The 20297-nt window shown below is 35.7% G+C and overlaps 1 protein-coding gene across 9 annotated transcripts in view; it reads left to right on the forward strand.

Annotated features, from left to right (window-relative positions):
• Positions 1 to 1341: 1341 nt before the first annotated feature.
• Positions 1342 to 20297, forward strand: part of LOC106872167 (putative inhibitor of apoptosis) — a 40057-nt gene continuing 21101 nt past the window's right edge. For 3 of the 9 annotated variants that reach the window (XR_016240676.1, XR_016240673.1, XM_014919069.3), the window contains exons 1-2: positions 1342 to 1403; positions 18226 to 19256. Coding sequence is in view for 3 of the 9 variants with exons in the window: in XM_014919069.3 (XP_014774555.1) it covers positions 18248 to 19256 (1009 nt within the window). In the remaining 6 variants the exon portion in view is untranslated. Of the gene's footprint in view, positions 1404 to 2652; positions 3278 to 17446; positions 17563 to 18225; positions 19257 to 20297 lie in introns of those variants that run through there. The other 6 variants (XR_016240677.1, XM_014919062.3, XM_014919054.3 and 3 more) reach the window with 5 other exon arrangements.

Consider the following 20297-nt stretch of genomic DNA (forward strand, 5'->3'; position numbering starts at 1 on the left):
TTTATTTTTGTATACTTCCATTTTATTTATATTTGAAAAGCTTCCTCCTACTTTTTTGAATCTTAGATAACACATCTGCATCTATACTTAGTAGAGATAAAAGCATCCCGAATATTATTTTAGCAAGTTTAATGTGATTACTTTTGTGCCGTAAACCATTTACCATTTCTGTGGTGCCCCCTCCTTCCCTTGATGCCCTAAGCACATACTTATTTTGCTTAATGGTTAATCCAGCGCTGCCTCTGGTACATCTCTTTTGCTCTTATAGCTGATGATGATGATGTTATGCCAGTTATTTCATTTGATACCTTCCTGTACTATTTGATTAATTATGCAGGTGACTGGCTCAAACCTTACTTTATCAGACATTTTAAGCATCCCAACAGTAGCAGTAATTCCTGATGAACTAGGTGCCTTCCTAGCCTTTGTATCCTTAATGCTCCATCATACCATTATCAGCTTGAACACCTGGCCCCAATGTTGAGTCTATACTGGAGAAATTCTTTTTGTCCCCTTCATTCTCTTCATTCAGTAGCCTCTCATAATATCACCTTTGACAACCTCTCAAAATAGAACCCACAGCAAGATTTAAAATTGTATATTTATTAAAATGTATGCCTTAATTTTGAAACACTGTCTAGTGCACAATTAATTAATTAATCCACATTGTTAGAATATACACTGCCAATTTAGCTGCTTGGCCTAATTTGAATAAATCAAAATTCTTTGTAAGTTGTACAGAGAATGCTCCATGAATTAAATATGAAGAAACTATTATGGCAAACTAAAGGACTTTAGTTTCATGTACTTCAACTCATTTAAAATTCTTTATTTTATATTTTCTTAGGTATTTACATATCTGAATTTGTAACTAACCTGATAGATACATTTAGGCTAGAATTCTACAAATTGTGTTCTTTAAAAGTAATTAACACTATTTCTTCATTTCAAATGAAGAGATATCTCTTAATTTTTGTCCAACATCATAACAAAGAACACTTGAACCAATTTTTACTGAAAAAAGGATTAGTCAGCTCTGACTTTCGACTACACTAAATATTAAACGATGCAAGTTTCATTTTCTCTTTTATGAAACAAGAACTTCTTCCCTCAAGTTAACGGTTTCTAAATATAACGGGTATTATGTTCTGATTTGCGGAGTGAAAAATCTGTATAAATGTATTTCTTGCAGGTCGTTCTCCATCCCAGCCTATGTTTTGGCAGCATGTTCTCATCTCCATGCGGACATGAGGTGCGAGAGAAAATATTTTACGACAATTACGTAATATTTATGATGCGTGCGCACATGCAACTTTTTTCTTCGTAAGGGAGATAACTCTTAACTAAGCTCTTACTGATGTGAAGTTACTCCAACATAGGATGCTATAGATCTGATTTTAAAGGTTTGTGAAAAATAATAATAGCTATTATGATTTTTCTGTGCATATATATTTATTTAATGTCGTGTTGTGGGGCATATATTTCATTAGAAAGTACCATTTTGATATTCCGGATAAAAATATATCGTGTATGCGTAATCATTATTCACTGTTTATTTACTTGAATTACAATTTAAACAAGTTTACAACTCAACATGACTTACTCATACTTTGTGTATACTTGTCAGTGTATTGGTTTAACAGAATAGAAATATATTTCTGTGGGTAGTTATTGCGCTTAAAAAAGAATGTTTTCGCTGCCCAGTGCAGTTGAACATTGTGTAAGATGGAAACTTGCTATTTCTATAAAATGGCGTCACTTCCCAATAGATGTCAGCATTCATTGTGGCAATACTAACTGACCTAAATAAATTTCATAAGCACCGAACAAAAATATAAATTTAGTGCATAATTCTAAACAACATCAATTCCGTTATACTTGCGTAAATATACCTCAATGATCGACTTTATAAAGTTCATATTTCGATATAAACAAAAGAAAGCTCCTTGGAAACCGTGAGGGCACACATAGATAAATACACATTCACACGCAGATGAAAATATGACAAATTCTATGTGTTTGTTATTTAATATTTTGTTATTTGTTTGAATGAAGCAATTTTGAAATTTACAATGCTTTTATTTTGATTTATTTTTATTTTTTATTTTATTTTTCAAGATTGTAGCACTAAATTTAATGAAGAATGTTGCACAGTATCCATACGGTGGTGTACAGCTAAGTTTTCCAAAAAAAATTCCTACTGAATTTAGCCTCATGTTGGACAATGAGACTAATGGAATGACTAAGAAGAAACATAGCCTTCTTCAGAAGTACCGAGTTAAACCACACGATCTATTAATCACCTATTCATACCATTGAAGATATATAGACATATATATATATATATATATATATATGTATATATGTATATATGATCATTGAAGCCTAAACCGAATTTTAAAGGGAAGTTATCAAATTTTAAAGGGAAGGAAGTTGATTTTATAAGTCGTTCTAAATTTTAAAGAAGTATTTGTAAAAACGTTATTAGCAGTGTATTATAATGATGATGATGATGATCTCTATCGAATTATCGATAAATAGGTTTTTGCCTTAAAACACGAATAAAAATTATTACAAGAATAAATTACTTGTTTTTACTCTTTTACTGGTTTTATTCATTGGACTGCGGCCAGCTGTGGCACCGCCTCCAATAGTTTTGTTGAATTTACCGACCATTAACGTAGCTGGAGTGGGTGGTCCGCCCCGGGTGCACTTTTATGGAGGCGGCACCACTTTTGGGTCTGTGTCGGCAATATGTATTTTTTGTGGGGGCCGGGGGCGGCACACTAGCTATGCTAGTGATACCGATCCTGGAGAAATTATTTCAATTGTCCGTTTGTTTCTATCAGTTCCTGGTAAACTTTCCGGATTTTTGTGTCATGATTTTCTCCCGTTAACGATACGGTTTTTCCCCTGCATCTGAATTTACCTAACGTAAAGGAAGCGAAAACAGTTTTGGTTTCTGTTTGATACTCTATAAATTTGGATCCACTATATATTTTACTCACTTTTCGTATCTGACGTGAGCAAAACATTGAATATTAATAGAAGAGAAAACGATTAACAATAAATACACGAGACGCAATTACTTATCTACAAAATTAAGGCTTTCATCTCATTTGACTGTTGGTTGTGGCGAAGATTCAAAGCTTACTGAAGACCGCAACTCACAGGTGGATGCTTATTAAGGTATATCAAAAGATTTCATCAGAAGACATTGTCATTGCAAACATTTTAATCCAAGTCATTGCTCTCACATTATGGGCATATCGTCACGGTGAGTATTAAAATGATTTCATGGGTGTCTGGAAATTAAGTTATAGTTATGGTACATAAAGGGATTAGCATGCATACACAATGAGCTTCTATTTGTCAAATTCTGGTAGGAAGGCGTTGGTCAACTTAAGGCTACAATAGGAAGGCACTTAACCAAGGTGCTGCACAGTGGGATCAAATCCAGAACTACATGGTTGCAAAGAACTTCTTAACTACACACCTATGCCTACGCCTGTTACTGTTCGATTTTTTTGTTTTTGTAATAAAAACGTCCCAACTTTTTGCCTTAAGACCATCACTTTCGTTTTGATTCAAAGTGTTTTTGGTACCCCGTATATCTACACGCTATTATTTATAGTTTTATCTGCTTTAAGATCCACCATTTCAAAAAGGAATTATTTCACAATCTGAAATAACTAAATGTATGTGTATCTGATTTAGTGGGAGAGAAAACCACGTCCATAATGTTTTTAGTCTCTCTAAAATGAGATTAAGAGTAATTGATTGTTATGAATGTGGTTAATATTCGTTTTGAATTGTTTAAAGTGGTTTTTGTTGCTTGGTGCCCCACAGATGAGCCCTGATCATTCATTCCTGTGATCAAAGGATTGCATCTGTGAACTTTTTTTTTTCTGTCAGACAGTGTATCTAGGACTACTTTATGAAATGAATTCTTATAATATTGAAAGTGTGATTTGAGGTAGATTTAGCTGCTATTTCTGTTTGTGAAGTAGGAGCTTTCTCATTGTTAATGTGGGAGGGGAAAAACATTTTAGTTAATTAAAATTATGTGAAGAATTTAGTCTTTAAACATAAACCAATATTCTGAAGTATTAAGATATTTGATTTATGAATAATATATTTTCTTTTCATATATGTTTTTTAAGAAATTCAATTATACCAAATTGTTGATATATCATTACAAATCACTGTTATACTTCTAATCCAGTGATTAATTTCTTGAAAACCAAAAGAAAACAAATTTGGAAAGTAATGTTGCTTGAAAGATATTTTAAAGAGTTTTCCTTTTTTTTTAATTGGTTGTTTCAAGGAATGGTAGTAATTCATTAATTAAAATTGTCTGAAAATTAAATGCCACAAAAAAAAAACGATGTTAAAAATAGTAAGACTGTTTCAAAAACCTTTTTACCTAGTGAAAGTGTATATAATATATTCATAATTTGTTAATGATGATTATGACAGATGCCTTTTCCATCACCTACCAAGGTAAAAATAAAACTATTAATATAAATCCAAACAGAGCTAAAGGTTGTTTTTCCAGTTATGAAGCAAAATTAAATGTGCCTGTTATAACAGCTAAAAAGTTATGCGAAATAATCTGAATGAATAGTTGTCTGGTTGCTTATAACAGTTGCAATTATTCAGTGACTTGTACATCTATTTTAAAAGTGTTGATTTAACTGATAACATTAAGTTGAAGTTAGCTATGATGGTGCAGTAATATTGATTTGCTACACAATGGGTTTAAAGCCATAGTTTTAATAAAAGCTTATATATGTCTTTTAAACTTAGACTGAACTGAAGGTACTACAAGCAAAAGTCGAGAGTTTGTAAATGTTGTTTAATTCGTGAACTAATCGTGGCTGGGCAGAGGCCAATTTATGATCAGAAGCAGTCCAGCCTTGGCAACCCTATTCTTTTCTGAGGCATTGCATATCAGAAACTACATCTAACTGTATGCCTCCTTTTTCAAGATGAAAGGATGATATTTAATGGAGATTTGACTGTTTCTTGCCATTCTTGCTACTCTTTTGAAGTTCTCTATAATACTACTATAGGCAACAATGTGAATTTTAAAACTCCATAGTCTTTTCCAAGCATGTCTTTAAATATGATCGTTTTTGAAATTAATGAGTGATAATATCATGATGAATGATAAGTTTAGTTCAGCATACTATTTACATTCCACTGATTTAATTTTTGGTGAAGAGCCATCTGTTACATGCAGTAAAAGCTAAAGCTGAAACCAATTTGATAGAGTGTTGTTGGGTCCCTATAGTCAATTCTGCTTGAGAAGACATTGTATACCGGTCGATGATTGAACATTTGGAATTATTAATCTGTAGGGCCTAAATCCTTGTCATGCAGGTACAAAATCTGTTTAACCATGAAAATTTGGTTATAATTGTGGGCATGTTGATACTGACCCATTAACTCCTTGGAAGTGTAAATAAAAATTACCAGTTTTCGTAATGCTAATATCCTTGAAAAATTCCTTTTTCCTAAAACTCTGAAACTTCTTTTTATTTAAGAAACCAATACTAGAAGTCAGCATTCATATGTTTCTGGGAAAGACTTTTTATCCAAATAGTTGATACTACAATTCAAAATATTCAGCTAATTAATTTTAAGAAAATAGTCTGTTGATACAGTTAACATAAGAGTCCTGACTATAATGCATGAAAAATTTCACTCATCTCTATAAAAAGTGGTTTTTAACACTATTGCAGCTCACTCAATACTATCACCCATACTTCATGCATTACTCAAGATACAAGCTTCATCCCCCCAAATTACAGCTTGACTTATTGGTTACTGTCCAAAAGGATCTCTACCTCGTAGAATCCTGCTCACCACACTCAGCTATGATGGCTCCTGAAGGAGTATTCCTGTAGCAGAAACTTCCATGTTTGCTGTCTGATTTACATGCAAAGCCATACTGCACACAAGACTATCTTTTTCTTCTCCACCAGTTTCATCATTGCATATACACTTCCAACAAATGTCAGGATAGCTCTAGTCACCTAAAACCAACAGTCACTGACTTTGACAATGTCCCTTCCATTTCCCTTGAAAGCAGTACAGCCTAAGCCAGCTCTGTCTTTGACAAATTTTTACATCTCTCTCTCTCTCTTTCTCTCTTTCTCTCTCTCTCTCTCTCTCTCTCTCTCTCTCTCTCTCTCTCTCTCTCTTTCTCTCCCTCTCTCTCTCTCTCTCTCTCTCTCTCTCTCAATACTAATTTTTGGAAACATGCTAATTATCACAGGTGACTTCTTTCTCACCTCTAATATTTCAAAAGTAACCAAAACGGTCATTAACACCTTGAGTCTCTCTACCTCCTCAATCAGTACAGCTTCAGTGGAACCAGGTTTGCTGTGGTCCTGCATACTATTCACTTTATTAAAGCATTTAGCCATGTCTAATATGAAAAACATCTGACTAAACTGTTCATCCTTGGGCTCCATCTGACTTCTGTTTCTTGGGTCAAAAGCTTCCTGTTCAGTTATGCAGTTTTGCCCATATTCCATCACCTCTGGTGTTCCTCAAGGCTTAGTTATGTCTCCCCACATTCTTCCTCCTCTACATTAATGACATGCTTGCTTCACTTCTAACAATATTCACTCCAAGACTGATGACACTATACACAGGATCATCCACATGCAACCTAAACACCCCATGTCAAATCTGCACTGTTTCCATGAATAGAAACTTGAAAACGTTCTCCAAAGAAGACAACAATCTTGTTTCCTCCAACAACAAAGACAATAAATTCACATCAAAACTCTTTAGCTTGTCATAGACAACAAACAGCTAAAGTCCTCAAAATTACTATAAATGTTAGACCTCACAATCACAGATATTTTTTTTTACAATGGTGATTTCGTATCCATAGCATAACAAAGACGGTATCTTATTGACTAGCCTTCCCTGTCAGAACTAGAAAACATTTGAACTTCAATAAACTGCTGACTTTTTACGAAGTTCAAATGAAGCCAACCATGTAATGCTGCTTCCACCTCAGGGAAAACAATACTGCTGCACACCTTCATGCAAAAGCTCATTTAGCTAGTTAACATGGACGCTCCAATTTCTGTCTCTTCTCTCAACAACTACCATACACAATGTCCTCTGTTTCTTAGAACTATCTCTCTGCATACCACCTTTTCCAAACCAATTTGATACCTGTTTCTCCTCCCACAAATTGACCCCCATTTCCATTCCATTCAAGAACATCAAGTTTCTGGAATTTCCTTTCTGTCTATGTTTTCATTGTAATCATTGACTTAGAGATGTTCAAGCTGCAGCATCTGCCAATCTCTAAATATTTACAAAGATTATGATTACTGTCTCTTTCTCATGACTAAAGCTATATAAAAATTCACTAGTCCAGACATAGCCTTGTAGTTAAGAAGTTTGCTTCACAACCACTGCGTAGCACTTTGGAAAATTGTCTTCTACCATAACTTCAGTTGACCAGTGTCTTGTTAGTAAAATTTCACAAAAACTGTACAAAAGTCCATTATGTAACTATGTATATCTGCAAAAAATGTAAGCTTAGTAAGCAAACTGATAAATGCTTTCAAATAAAGTCCTTTGTGGTATTTTATCTACCCAAGACAATCCCTTGACATTGCCATTGTAAGTGCAGTGAACGGGTGAATTGGCCTGTTGTAACCAACAATGTTATTCACAAAATATGAAGTCCAAGCAGTTCATCTGAATGGAATTCTCCAAGGAAGCAGATATTAATCTGCTAAATGATTTATTTTCAACGAAGAGCCAGAGTTTTAAAATGTTCTCTTGGTTACAAGAAGTAAACATGACTTGATTTTAAAATTGTACATTGTGAAATTATTTCATTGTGTGTGTGGATGGATATGCTGCAAATGAACTATGCATATATTTTTGTTTGTGAGTTTCTACTAATATGCCATATATATATATATATATATATATATATATATATATGTGTGTGTGTACATACATACGAGAGAGAATTATTTTAATACCTACTTTTCCATACTTGCATGTTTAGACAGAAATCACATTGCTTCTTTCAGTTTCCACCTGCCAAATCTTTTGACAAAGCTTTGGTCTGCCCAGAGCTGTAATAGAAGACACTTGTCCTGGATTCCTTGCAGTAGGTCTGAATCTGAAACCTAGTGGCTGGGAAGCAAACTTCTTAACCACCCAGCTTATACATACACATGTGTGTGTGTGTGTTTACATATTTCATGCTCAACACTGCTTGAACAAAGCAGTAATGATGTTGACTTCATGACTGGTCAGTACATACTTTCATGGCCATGTGGTATAAAAGATGTCTCTTGAAAAACAAGTAAAGGTTGACAATAGGAAGAGCATCCAGTCATAAAATTCTGTCTCAAACCTTCATCCAAACCCATAATTGCATGGAAGAATGGATGTTATATGAATGAATAAAAGAATATATATGTTTACATCTGCTTTCTATGCTGGCATATACTTGCTTCATTTCTTTCAAGTCTCTCCAGATTCTCTTCTTTCAAGGTCCATGTCTCTCCCCCCTATATCATTGTACTTTGAATGCATGCATCTCACAGTCTACCTTTCACCCTTAGAAGCCCTTCATTGCCAGCAGAAGTAAGAACTCACTGAATAATTTCCAATCCTTTCTTATTGTAGATACTATGCTTCCAAACACACTCATCTACTTCTAATTAGGTCACTCAAGGAGCAGAAACTAGTCAATTCTAATGAGCTTTCAAAGAATTTGATAGTATCAACTTCCCATGGGTTTCTGGAGTTTACTACCTTCATCTATAGAATAAAAAGTTTATTAGAGTTGTAAACTACATACACAAATAAACTTAAATACTGTTTTATATATATATATATATATATATATATATACACATACATCATCATAGATGCATTCAATTGTATTTTTATAGAGTTGTATTTATATGTATCATTAATGTCCATTTTTCCATGCCTGCATCAGTCAGATGGAATTTGTTGAAGTTGATTTTCTATGATTGTAAGCCCTTCCTGTCACTAACCTTCACCTGTTTCCAAGCAAAGCAATACTTCTCCATGGACAGACATGCCTTAGAAGATAGGAAGCGGAGGACACCGCTTGAATGATGGTAAAACTCACTTATAACAAACATGTGACGTCAAAAAAAGTACACGGTAACACAAGTGATTTTTGTTAATGTACCTGAAACTCAAGAACTTAAGTCAGCTATTGAGAGGATATATACTGGTGCCCTTGTTTTCTATGTCCTGTGTATTTAATTTCTCCTCTTTCTCTCTCTATCTCTCTCTCTCTCTCTCTCTCTATATATATATATATATATATATATATATATATATAAAATGTGGAGGCGCAATGGCCTAGTGGTTAGGGCAGCGGACTCGTGGTCATAGGATCGCGGTTTCGATTCCCAGACCGGGCATTGTGAATGTTGATTGAGTGAAAACACCTAAAGCTCCACGAGGCTCCGGCAGGGGATGGTTGCAAACCCTGCTGTACTCTTTCACCACAACTTTCTCTCACTCTTACTTCCTGTTTCTGTTGTGCCTGTAATTCAAAGGGTCAGCCTTGTCACACTGTGTCATGCTGAATATCTCCGAGAACTATGTTAAGGGTACACGTGTCTGTGGAGTGCTTAGCCATTTGCACGTTAATTTCACGAGCAGGCTGTTCCGTTGATCGGATCAACTGGAACCCTCGACGTCGTAAGCGATGGAGTGCCAACAACGATTTATATAATACTTGGGGTTGGTCTTTTTTTTTTTTTTTGCCAGACCATTCCCAAATACAATAGTGATTGCTTATAAGCTTTAAGCTTATAAAAGTTTTATTATTTGCAGAATTGTAAAACTCAGCTCCACTTATCAAATCATTGCAGAAAATGCAGATTTGTTTATAAAAACAACACTTAGGAAATTATAGTTCTTAAATCTGACAGGAAGAGGTGAGTGGGTATATTGGTGTAATGGTAGCACAATTGTCACAACAACCCACTTTTTTCCATCAAGGGCTTATCTGCCCCAACACTAGACTATTTTCTTTAGTCAATACATGGTAATTGCTTGTAAGCTTTAAGCTTATAAAAATATAACATCTGTTTTAACACACAATTTCACATCAGGAGTCTTAGGAAGCAAATACATGAACATATAGGTACAAGCAGTACTCTAATGAAGTTGGCTTCACAACCACAGGGTTCCTTGTTTAGTCCTGCAGTATGGCAACCTCAACAAGTGTCTTGTACTATAGGCACAAGTCAACCAGTGCCTTGTGAATGGAAATGGTAGGCTGAAACTAAGAAGAATCTCATTGTTGTATGTGAATATCTTTTCACGTGCCTCATTAACACTACATGAATTAAAGAACTGTCTCCTTTTACATTCACCAGTAAACAAATGTAGTTTTAACTTTCTAGGAACAAGGACCAGTGGAGTGAAAAAATTACTTAGCTTGAAAAACAGTCATAGGCTGGTGCTAGGAAGAGCACCCTACTAGAAAATTTTCATCAGCAAGTTCTAACTCATGGGAAAATGGACATAAAACTAAATATGTATGTGGTGTGATTTTCAACAAGTAATATGGCACTTGATCAGTTAAATTACATTTTGCACTGTGGGGTGTGCCCTTCATCCTCTGTCAACTAGAGTTTATGATTTTCAGCATCTTCCATTGGTATTCTTTCCACAATGACAAGCAGCTTTGATGTGACCAAGTTATGTCTGGGCTATTGAGCCCACACTGTAACACACTTTCTCCCTCACCATCCAAGCAGCTTATATCCACTCCAATCATTCAGCAACTGTTTGGTTTCGTTACTCAGAATTTGTATATTTTAAAAACACATTTCAACCAAAGGACTTACTAAGTATGACAAGTCCTATTTATTTAAATGTACACACTACAGCTGTTCAACTGAAAGTCTTGTCACATTTGACATGACCTTGGGCTGAAATGGTTGTTAGGTCTTTTAAATAAATCTATGAAAGCTCTACCTTTGCTTTTTGCATTATATACCTGAAAGCTGTCTACTTCATTTTATTCCCATTAACAAAGAATATAACATACAAATGTATATGCATTACAATGTTTACTTTATAACTTCAGAATTTTTTTTTTATTTTTTTACTATCATTTTAAATTTCAGTAGCATCTAATTCAAATTATTTCATTTCAGAAGTCACTTTTTTCATTGTTGGTTTATAAATTTTTCCATTCATTTCTCTCTTATACCTGAGAGACCCAAATCTTTGACTATTTCAGTTCAGATTTATCTCATCCATTATATCCAATTCATCATCGTCTTTTAACACACTGTCCATGCTGACATAGGTTAGATAGTTCCATGGGATCCAATAAGTTGGAGGACCATATAGTGTTCCAGTGTGGTTTCAGCATGGTTTCTGTGGCTAGATGCTCTTCCTAATGCCAACCACTTTACAGTGTGTGGATACTTTTTTGTGGCACCAGCACTAGTGAAGTTGTCTTCCAACTTCTTTGACTAAAGGGTTTAAAGAGGCCTCTATATCTGTAGACAAATAGGAGAGAGGAAGTGGGATGATGAGAAAGATGAAATGTTATGAGAGGAGCCTATTTATAGTCATGTGAGTAATGACAGTAGTAGAGAGAGTAAGAAAGTAGTTGCTGTTGGGGGAGGCTGTATGGAAGGGAAAGAATTGGTGTCAGTAGTTAGAGGAGCAACACTGGTATGGTTAATGAAGTGGATTGTATAAAAGGGATCTAGGGCTGTCCCACATAAGGTCAAGTATGGGGAAAAAGGAACATGAAAAAGAAAACCACAGGGTGTTGAGGATGCAGTGAGGCTTGGGATTTAGACTATAGAGGATGTTGAGGTGCTAGAGAAGCTTCGGGAGAGAATAGAGAAGAGGCAGGGAAAGAATGATGGGAAGCAAGTGGTGAGACAAGGGATATGAATGATAAGGTAATGATTAAAGTGAGCAGGGAGTTGGCTGGAGGAAGAAAGATGTACACTGGTAGAGTGATGATGGACTAATACAGTTGCTTACACATTGGTCTAGTCAAAGATGGGTGACGTAGAATGATGGGGTGGCATGTGAGGCAACCATTCATAGCTGATTGGGAGATAAGAGATGGAGGGTAATGAGTGTCAAGGGGTTGAGATGATTAAAATGAATGCAGAGTGAGATGGATCAGGGTGCAAAGGCTGGAAACAAATACAGGTTTTGCAGAATACAACTGTTTACATACCCACTCACATATACATGCCCTCAAATACACTGATATATACATATATCATTAGCATGGGTTGGATGGTTTGACTAGGGCTGGTAAACTGAGGGGCGGCACCAGACTCCAGTCTGATTTGGCATGGTTTCTATGGCTGGATGCTCTTCCTAATGCCAACCACTCCAAAAGTGTTATGGGTGCTAGTTATGTGACACCAGCATCAGTTACATTGCCTCCATGAAACCCAGTGCTCGAATGGTGCTTTTTACCTACCACCGGCACAGGCACCTGTTACGTGACACCAGTATTGGCCACATTGCCTCCATGAGACACCAGCATTGGCCACAACTATGATTTCACTTGACTTGATGGGTCTTCTCAAGCGTGGCATGCTGCCAAAGGTCTCAGCCACTAGTCATTGCCTCCAAGAGACCTAACGTTCAAAGATCATGTTTCACCACCTCATCCAATGTCTTCCTGGGTCTACCTCTACCACAGGTTCCCTCCACAGTTAGATATCAGCACTTCTTTATACAGCAGTCCTTATCCATACACATCACATGACCATACCAGTGCAGTCACTCTTGCACACCACACCTGATGCCTCTTATGCCCAACTTTTCACACAAGACACTTACACTCTGTTGTACATGCACACTGACATTGCACATCCAGCTAAGCATGCTAGCTTCATTTCTTTCAAGCCTACACATATCCTCAGCAGTCACAACTCATGCTTTACTGCCATGTAGCATAGCTGTTTGTACAGTCATCATACAGTCTGCCTTTTACTCTGAGGGAAAGGCCCTTTGTTACCAACAGAGGTAGGAGCTCTCTAAACTTGGTTGCCTAAATAATAAAAGCTAACGACTACCTTTAGCTTACCCCACTGGCAGTTGATGGAGTCTATTTTCTGTATATTTTCAGTGTTTATTGTACCTGTTCACTTTCCACACACAAAAACTATTTTCCCAGTTAATCTTCCTCTGATATTGCTGCACCTCTTATGTTTCCATAGCTTGCACTGGGTGCATCTAATGGAGTTTCTACCCACATCTTTCCTACAGATTAAGCAGGCCATCTACCCAAAGGGATTTGTGGTTTGTCTGCTTTCCTACTTAGTAAGACTCTGATTTTTGCTAGGTTAACTCTAAGGCCCCTTCAATTCCAGACCTTGCTTCCACACCTGAAATTTCTTCTCTAGTTCTGGTAGTGATTCAGCTATAAGAACAAGGTCATCAGCATAGAGGTGCTCCCAGTGGCAGCCCGTCTTAAATTCCTCTGTTATTGCCTGGAGGACTATGATGAACAAGAAGGGACTGAGGACTGATCCTTGGTGAATCCCTTCTTGTACCCTGAATTCATCACTATACTCATTGCCAACCCTCGCCTTACTGACAGCATCTCTGTACATGGCTTGTACAGCTCTCACCAACCACTCAGCTATCCCTAGTTTCTGCATTGACCACCAGATAAGGGATCAGGGGACCTTGTCAAAGGCTTTCTCCATGTCAACAAAAGCCAAGTACAAAAATTTATCTTTGGCTAGGTATTTCTCCTGCAGCTGTCTTACCAGAAATATAGCATCAGTAGTGGTTCTCTCTGGCACAAAACCAAACTGCATCTCATCTAGACTAACTCTCTTATTAATTAGTTGGGCTATGACCTTCTCTGTGACCTGATCTAACAATTTGATACCTTTGTAATTATTTCTGTCTAAGGCATCATCTTTACCTTTGTAGCAGTTGACTATGGTGCTGCTACACCAGTCATTGGGTATGATTCCTTCTTGTACCACCTGATTAACTATGCAAGTGTCTAGACCATAACCCACACCACTAGATATTTTAAGCATCTCAGCAGTGATTACTGATGGGCCAGGGGCTTTCCTTATCTTCATATTTTTCATGGTTTGTCTACAATGCTACTGTCTATTCAGATTGCTGGTCCCTCTGCTGGATCAACATTAGGCTGACTCTTCTTCTCCCATGAGTTCTCTACATTTAGTAGCCTTTCATCATGGCATTCCAAGCCGCTTTCTTTGCAGAGTCTCTAACTGCAAGTGAACCACCATCCATGCAAGCACATTTCTTTCTCTCCAATATCACACTAATATATATACCGGAGTAAGCACATAAAATGTGTAACAAGGTGGAAAAAAGAGCACTCAAATACCAGAGGTAGAGTAATATGCTTTATTTAAAAGCAGCAGAAATATAACAAAAGACTGTTACTCAGAGTCCAAGTAACAGTCTTTTGTTATATTTCTGCTGCTTTTAAATAAAGTATATATATATATACACACACACACACACACACACACACATACACAAGATTTAAATTGAAGTTACTATTAGTTTCATGCTGTAAAAACATGATGATCTGACAAGCTTGCATAGCATGCCATATATTTTCCAAGCAATCTTTTTTTGGTTTCAAATATACACTTGTATATTAAATTATATTTATCTCTCACTGAATGGAGAACTTTTTTTTTCATTGATCTCACCAATAACAGAACAGTACATTATGTATATATACGTACACACATACACCTCATACATGTAGGCACAGGCATGGCTATATGGTTGAGAAGTTTGCCTTTCAACCAAATGGTTTTGAATTCAGTCCAACTACATGGCATTTTGGGCAAGTGTCTTCTACTAAAACCCCAGGCCAACCAAAGCCTTTGAATGGATTTGGCAGATGGAAATTGAAAGAAGCCTGTCACGTGTTTGTGTGTATTCGTGTTTCCTTGCATGATAGTTGTAAAATGATTGTCACTGTCATACAAGTGGTGTCTTTCATTTCCATTCTTCCGTGTGACCATGTTTGGCCATGGGAAAATATTACCTTGGAAATAGATGAGGATTTGCAACAAGAAGAGCATTCAGCCATAGAAAATCTACAACAAATTTCGTTTGACATTACAGCTATAATGATGATACGTAAATACTCACACACAAATTATATATATCATTATCATCATTTAAAGTTTGCCTTTCACACTGGCATGGGTTGGATGGTTTGACAGGAGTTGGCTGGGCAGAAGACTGCATCATGCTTCAATGTCTGTTTTGGCATGGATTTTTATGACTGGATGCCCTTCCTAACACCAACTACCCTGCAGAGTGGATTTAGTGCTTTTTACATGGCACAAGCACAGGCGAGGTCAGTTTTGGCATGGTTTTTACAACTGGATGCCCTTCCAAACTCCAACCACTTTACAGTGTGAACTGGATGCTTTTTACATGGCACCAGCACTGGCAGGGTCACCAAGTAACTTGCAAGATAAAAATCCTTTGAGAGGAGAGAGGGCATTGGAGGAGGTAATCTTGTGCCAGATGAAAGGTTCAAGTGTGACAGAGAGACAGAAACAGGTGTCTTGCTGTAGAGGAATACATAGTTACCTGGTCAGAGAGAGTGTCAAGAATGAGGATGGAAACAGATGTGTTGCTTTAGAGGAGATACATGGTCACTCAACCAGAGGGAAGAGTGAGAGATAGAGGAAAAAATAGAAATGCTGATGATTATGTTCTCTGATAATTCATTGTTACTAATGGTGAATTTAGTTTTTTAATAAATACATATATATATATATATAGAGAGAGAGAGAGAGAGAGAGCAAAATGTGCATTGATATGATGATAGGGATAGAGGTTGGAATATCTATATCTGTACTTGTGCATATGTATATACATGGGTCGAACAAAATAATGGAAACACCTTAAAATTTCAAGCAAATTTATTTTAATGTGAGGTAGGACCACCCTTGGCAGTAATTATAGCTTAAATTCTACGAGTTATGGACTCGTACAAAGTTTTAATTGTTTCCAAAGGAATTTTTGTCCATTCTTCAGCTAAAACAGTCTCCAATTCCTGTATTGATGATGGTGGAGGATATTAACTCCTTACTTGTTTTTCTAAAATGCACCATAAATATTCAATAATATTGAGATCTAGGGACTGTGGTGGCCAGATATGATGTTCAACTTCACTAGAATGTTCCTCGTGCCATTCAGTAACAACTTTAGCTGTGTGAATTGGTGCATTATCATCTTGAAAGATTGTGTTTCCCTCTGGAAACAGTTCCGCAACCATAGGATGAATTTGATCAGATAAAATGCTTAAATAGTCTTGACTATTAATTCTGCCATGAAGGGAAACCATTGGACCGGCAGATTTCCAAGATATAGCCCCCCCCCCCCCCCCATCATAGATATGACTCATCCGAGAAAATAACATTCTTCCACTGCTCTAGGGATCAAATCTGTAGGTTTTTACTCCACTCTAAATGCTTTGCAACGTTTGTTTTTGAAAGTAGTGGTTTTCTGATTGCAGCCCTCCTGTGAAATCTGGCTTTGTGCAGCTCCAGGTGAACAGTTTTTGTGGAAACCGGGTTCTCAAGGTAGTCATTAAGCTCTGCAGTAATTTTGGGAGCTGTACTTTTGTGATCCTTTCTAACAATTCGCTATCTGAAAATTTTGGGTTTTTTCCAGAGTTTTGTTTCGACAAGGAGGTTTTTCCCTCTTTCTCAAAATCTGTCATTACTTTCGAGACAGTACTTTTTGATACACCAAACATTTTGGCTGTCTGATTATGCTAGCACCTGCCATATGAGTACCAACAATTTGACCTCTTTGAATGTCCGATAGATCTGTTATTTTAATGAATTTTAATTACTTTTTTCTGATGATATCTAAAAAGAAACAGCAATTTTAGCAAAACATATTAAGCAATACTAATAATAAATAAAAAAAATATAAAAATAAACAAGCTTTTGATAGTTTTATAGATATTTCAAAATTATGATGCTAGGTGTTGCCATTATTTTGTCTAACCCCTGTATATGTGCATATGTGTGTGTGTGTATATATACAGACACACACATATATGCACATGTACAGTTATAGAGATCTCAGCCTCTATCAATGTTATCATATCAATGCACATTTTGCTAAAGATAGTCAGGTTTTATGCAGCACTGTGTTGCTAATCACTGCATCCTTTTATCCTCTCCTCCATGAGATACACCATCTTCATTGCATGTTTTCTGTGGTTTCCATTTGGAGCTCACAATACTTTCTTGGTCAGCAATCATCTTCCACATGCATTACATACCATACCAACATGGGCTTTTCTCTGACATTCATGCACACTGATATTACACATTCATCAGAGCATGCTTGCCTCATTTCTTTCTAGCTTTCACTGGATCTCCACAGTCAAAGCCCATGTCTCACTACCATGAAGCATTGTAATTCAAGCACATATACAATCTGCCTTTCACACTGAGGGAAAAGGCTTTGTTGCCAGTGCAGGTAATAGCTCCCTAAATTTTTTTCCTACCAGTTCTTAGCAGCAACTATACTTTCAGAACATCCACCTCACCTAAGTAACAGAAGTTATCCACTATTAGTGAACTAGCTGGGCATTTAAGTGAATCTATTTCTAGCATGCTCTGAGTACTTAGTACACAACCCTTTCACACATATATACTCTTCGCCTTCTTAAAGAAGCATCCCTAGGAAATAAATTATTTTCTTCTCTACCATGTAACATTAATTCAAAGCTGCTTTTCGAGTGGTAAATTACTTTGAGTTAGACTTTCACCAAAAATAGCAAGAAAGAAAATATTGAATCATTTAATGTCACAATTAATGTGTGAGGAGTATAGACATGTACTATACCAAAGATGTTGGGCATAAGCACCTCCCAATTGTGGTAAGCAAAGTTTATGCAAGGTAAGGGTTTATGAAAATAATTTATATGTTAACCAACTTGTATGAACATGATTCAATGGAGGTTAAACTAAACAAGAAGACAGAATAGAAAAATAAAGTAAAAGTATTCAATCACATAAGCTTTAATGCTCCCATCTTGATAAAACTTTTAAAATGTTAAGTATACAGCTTTTTGTTTATCTCTTTTTGATAGCCAGATGGTTATTCATCAAATTCATATGATATTTTTGTATTTTTTAGTTTCAGTCACTGGATACGAGCAATGACCACAATTACTGAAAGAAAATTTTTAAAAAATCTTAGTACACCTCCAGGGGACTTACGCTATGAAATTGAAAGATTATTGACGTTTTTTGAAAATATTCATCCAAAGCTAACATCTGTACAACTCTCTGGAAATGGTTATTATTATGATACTACAGCAGAAAAAATTATGTGCTATTTCTGTAAAACTGTAGTTAAATTTTCAGATTCCAGTTTCAAACATGACCATTCATGTAGATACAAAGTTGACAGTTTTCCAGTCTATTTATATGATGAAACAGATGGTGAAAATGCTGCAGCTTTTAATGTTCAAAACACTGAACGAGAAACTGAGACTGTAGTAACAACTAGTACTGAAAAAGTTATTAATTCAAATAAAAATGAAATGCTTGATATGCAAAAAAGACTGGATACCTTTAAAAATTGGAACAAAAGCGTGCCAGTAACACCCACAGATCTTGCCAAGAATGGATTTTATTACCTAGGTTATGGAGATGCTGTTAAATGTGCATACTGCTCTGTCCAACTGCGCAACTGGAAAGAAAATGATGATGTCCATAAAGAACATACACGTTTTAGTCCGAAATGTCCAAATTTAGAATCTTTTATGAAAATGGATTTGAAATACGAACTGAATCGGATAAAAAGTTTTGTCAAGTGGACGACATCTTACCCATTAAAAGCTAAAGATTTGGCAGCTAATGGTTTCTACCACAAGGGGCCTGCAGATAATGTCTGTTGTATATTTTGCAAATGTGAAATCAATAATTGGAAAGCCAATGATAATATTAAAGAAAAACACAGGTCAGTTTCACCGAACTGTCCTTTCTTGTGTGAGAAATTGGTAGGTAATGTACCTATACAAGCTCGGAGTAACATTCTATTTGACCGCCCGATACATCCGAATCTTGCTTTGTTAAGTGAACGCCTTAAAACATTTTCTTCGTGGCCAAAGGATAAAAAACAAAAACCAGAAGTTTTAGCAGAAGCTGGTTTTTTTCATAATGGTAAGTATACATAAAAAATATCATGTTTGAGTCTATGATCTGTTTCTTTTACTCTATTATTTCCAGTTTCCATGCTAGCATGGTTTCACAATTGAGATTTTTACATGTTTTTTGGAGAAAGCTGGATAAATTTAGGCAAGCAAAGAACATATGCCTCTTTCCTCAAGGACACGATGTAATGACTAGAAAGGTTTGAGATTATAATCAGATTATTTCTTTTGTATTTAGAATGTCTCTGAATATTAAAACTTACCCTCTATTTACAATGATAAAATAAATAGCAAAAATTGATCTGAACAATATGTATAGTGTAATCATATTATCTTCATCTTTTGAGTTTTTATCTATTCTGATGATGTTGTTGTATAGTGCCAAATCAATCCTGCTTGAACAGACCAATAATCACAGGTATTCTTTTCAAACATTTTTATCTCTGATACGATGCTTTACATGTCTTTCCAATTTTGAAAAACAGCAGAGCATAAGTTGAGAGACATTTGATTGCTATCAGGATAGTGGAATTAGATCTGCAACAATTATTTGGGTTGCTGAAGTTGGAGTCATTAAACTGCAACTCTACATCTGAATAAATGTAAAATGTAATATAATGGACTAGTATTTCCAATTTTATACTCAGACATTAATTTAAAAACAGATATAAGGGCTTCTATGCAGGAAGAGCTGGTGGAAACAATTCTATTTTTAAGAACAAGGTGTTAGTAAATTTTGAATTTGGATTTTTGATTTTACCATTATTCTACAATGTTTCTTTAATACATTTTGTGTGGATAAACTTTTCAGTACTTCACAAAATAATTTTATTTAATGTAATCTTTCTTGTTACACTCACTTTGATTATATATTAAAAAATAATGCTTTAATCTTGATAAGGAAGTGTTATGTATGTAATTGAGCTTTTCTCATTTAAAATGATCGTTTGTTCAGTTGCTTTGGGTGTTAAGTCTTTTAGTTTCAACTTATGTGCGCTTTAAGTTTTTGTATGGAAAAACAAAGAGGTTCCTGATTTTCTTTTGTAGTATT

The sequence above is a fragment of the Octopus bimaculoides genome, chromosome 2 (genome assembly GCF_046866305.1).
Source record: "Octopus bimaculoides isolate indiv1 chromosome 2, ASM4686630v1, whole genome shotgun sequence".
NCBI classification, from domain to species: Eukaryota; Metazoa; Mollusca; class Cephalopoda; order Octopoda; family Octopodidae; genus Octopus; species Octopus bimaculoides.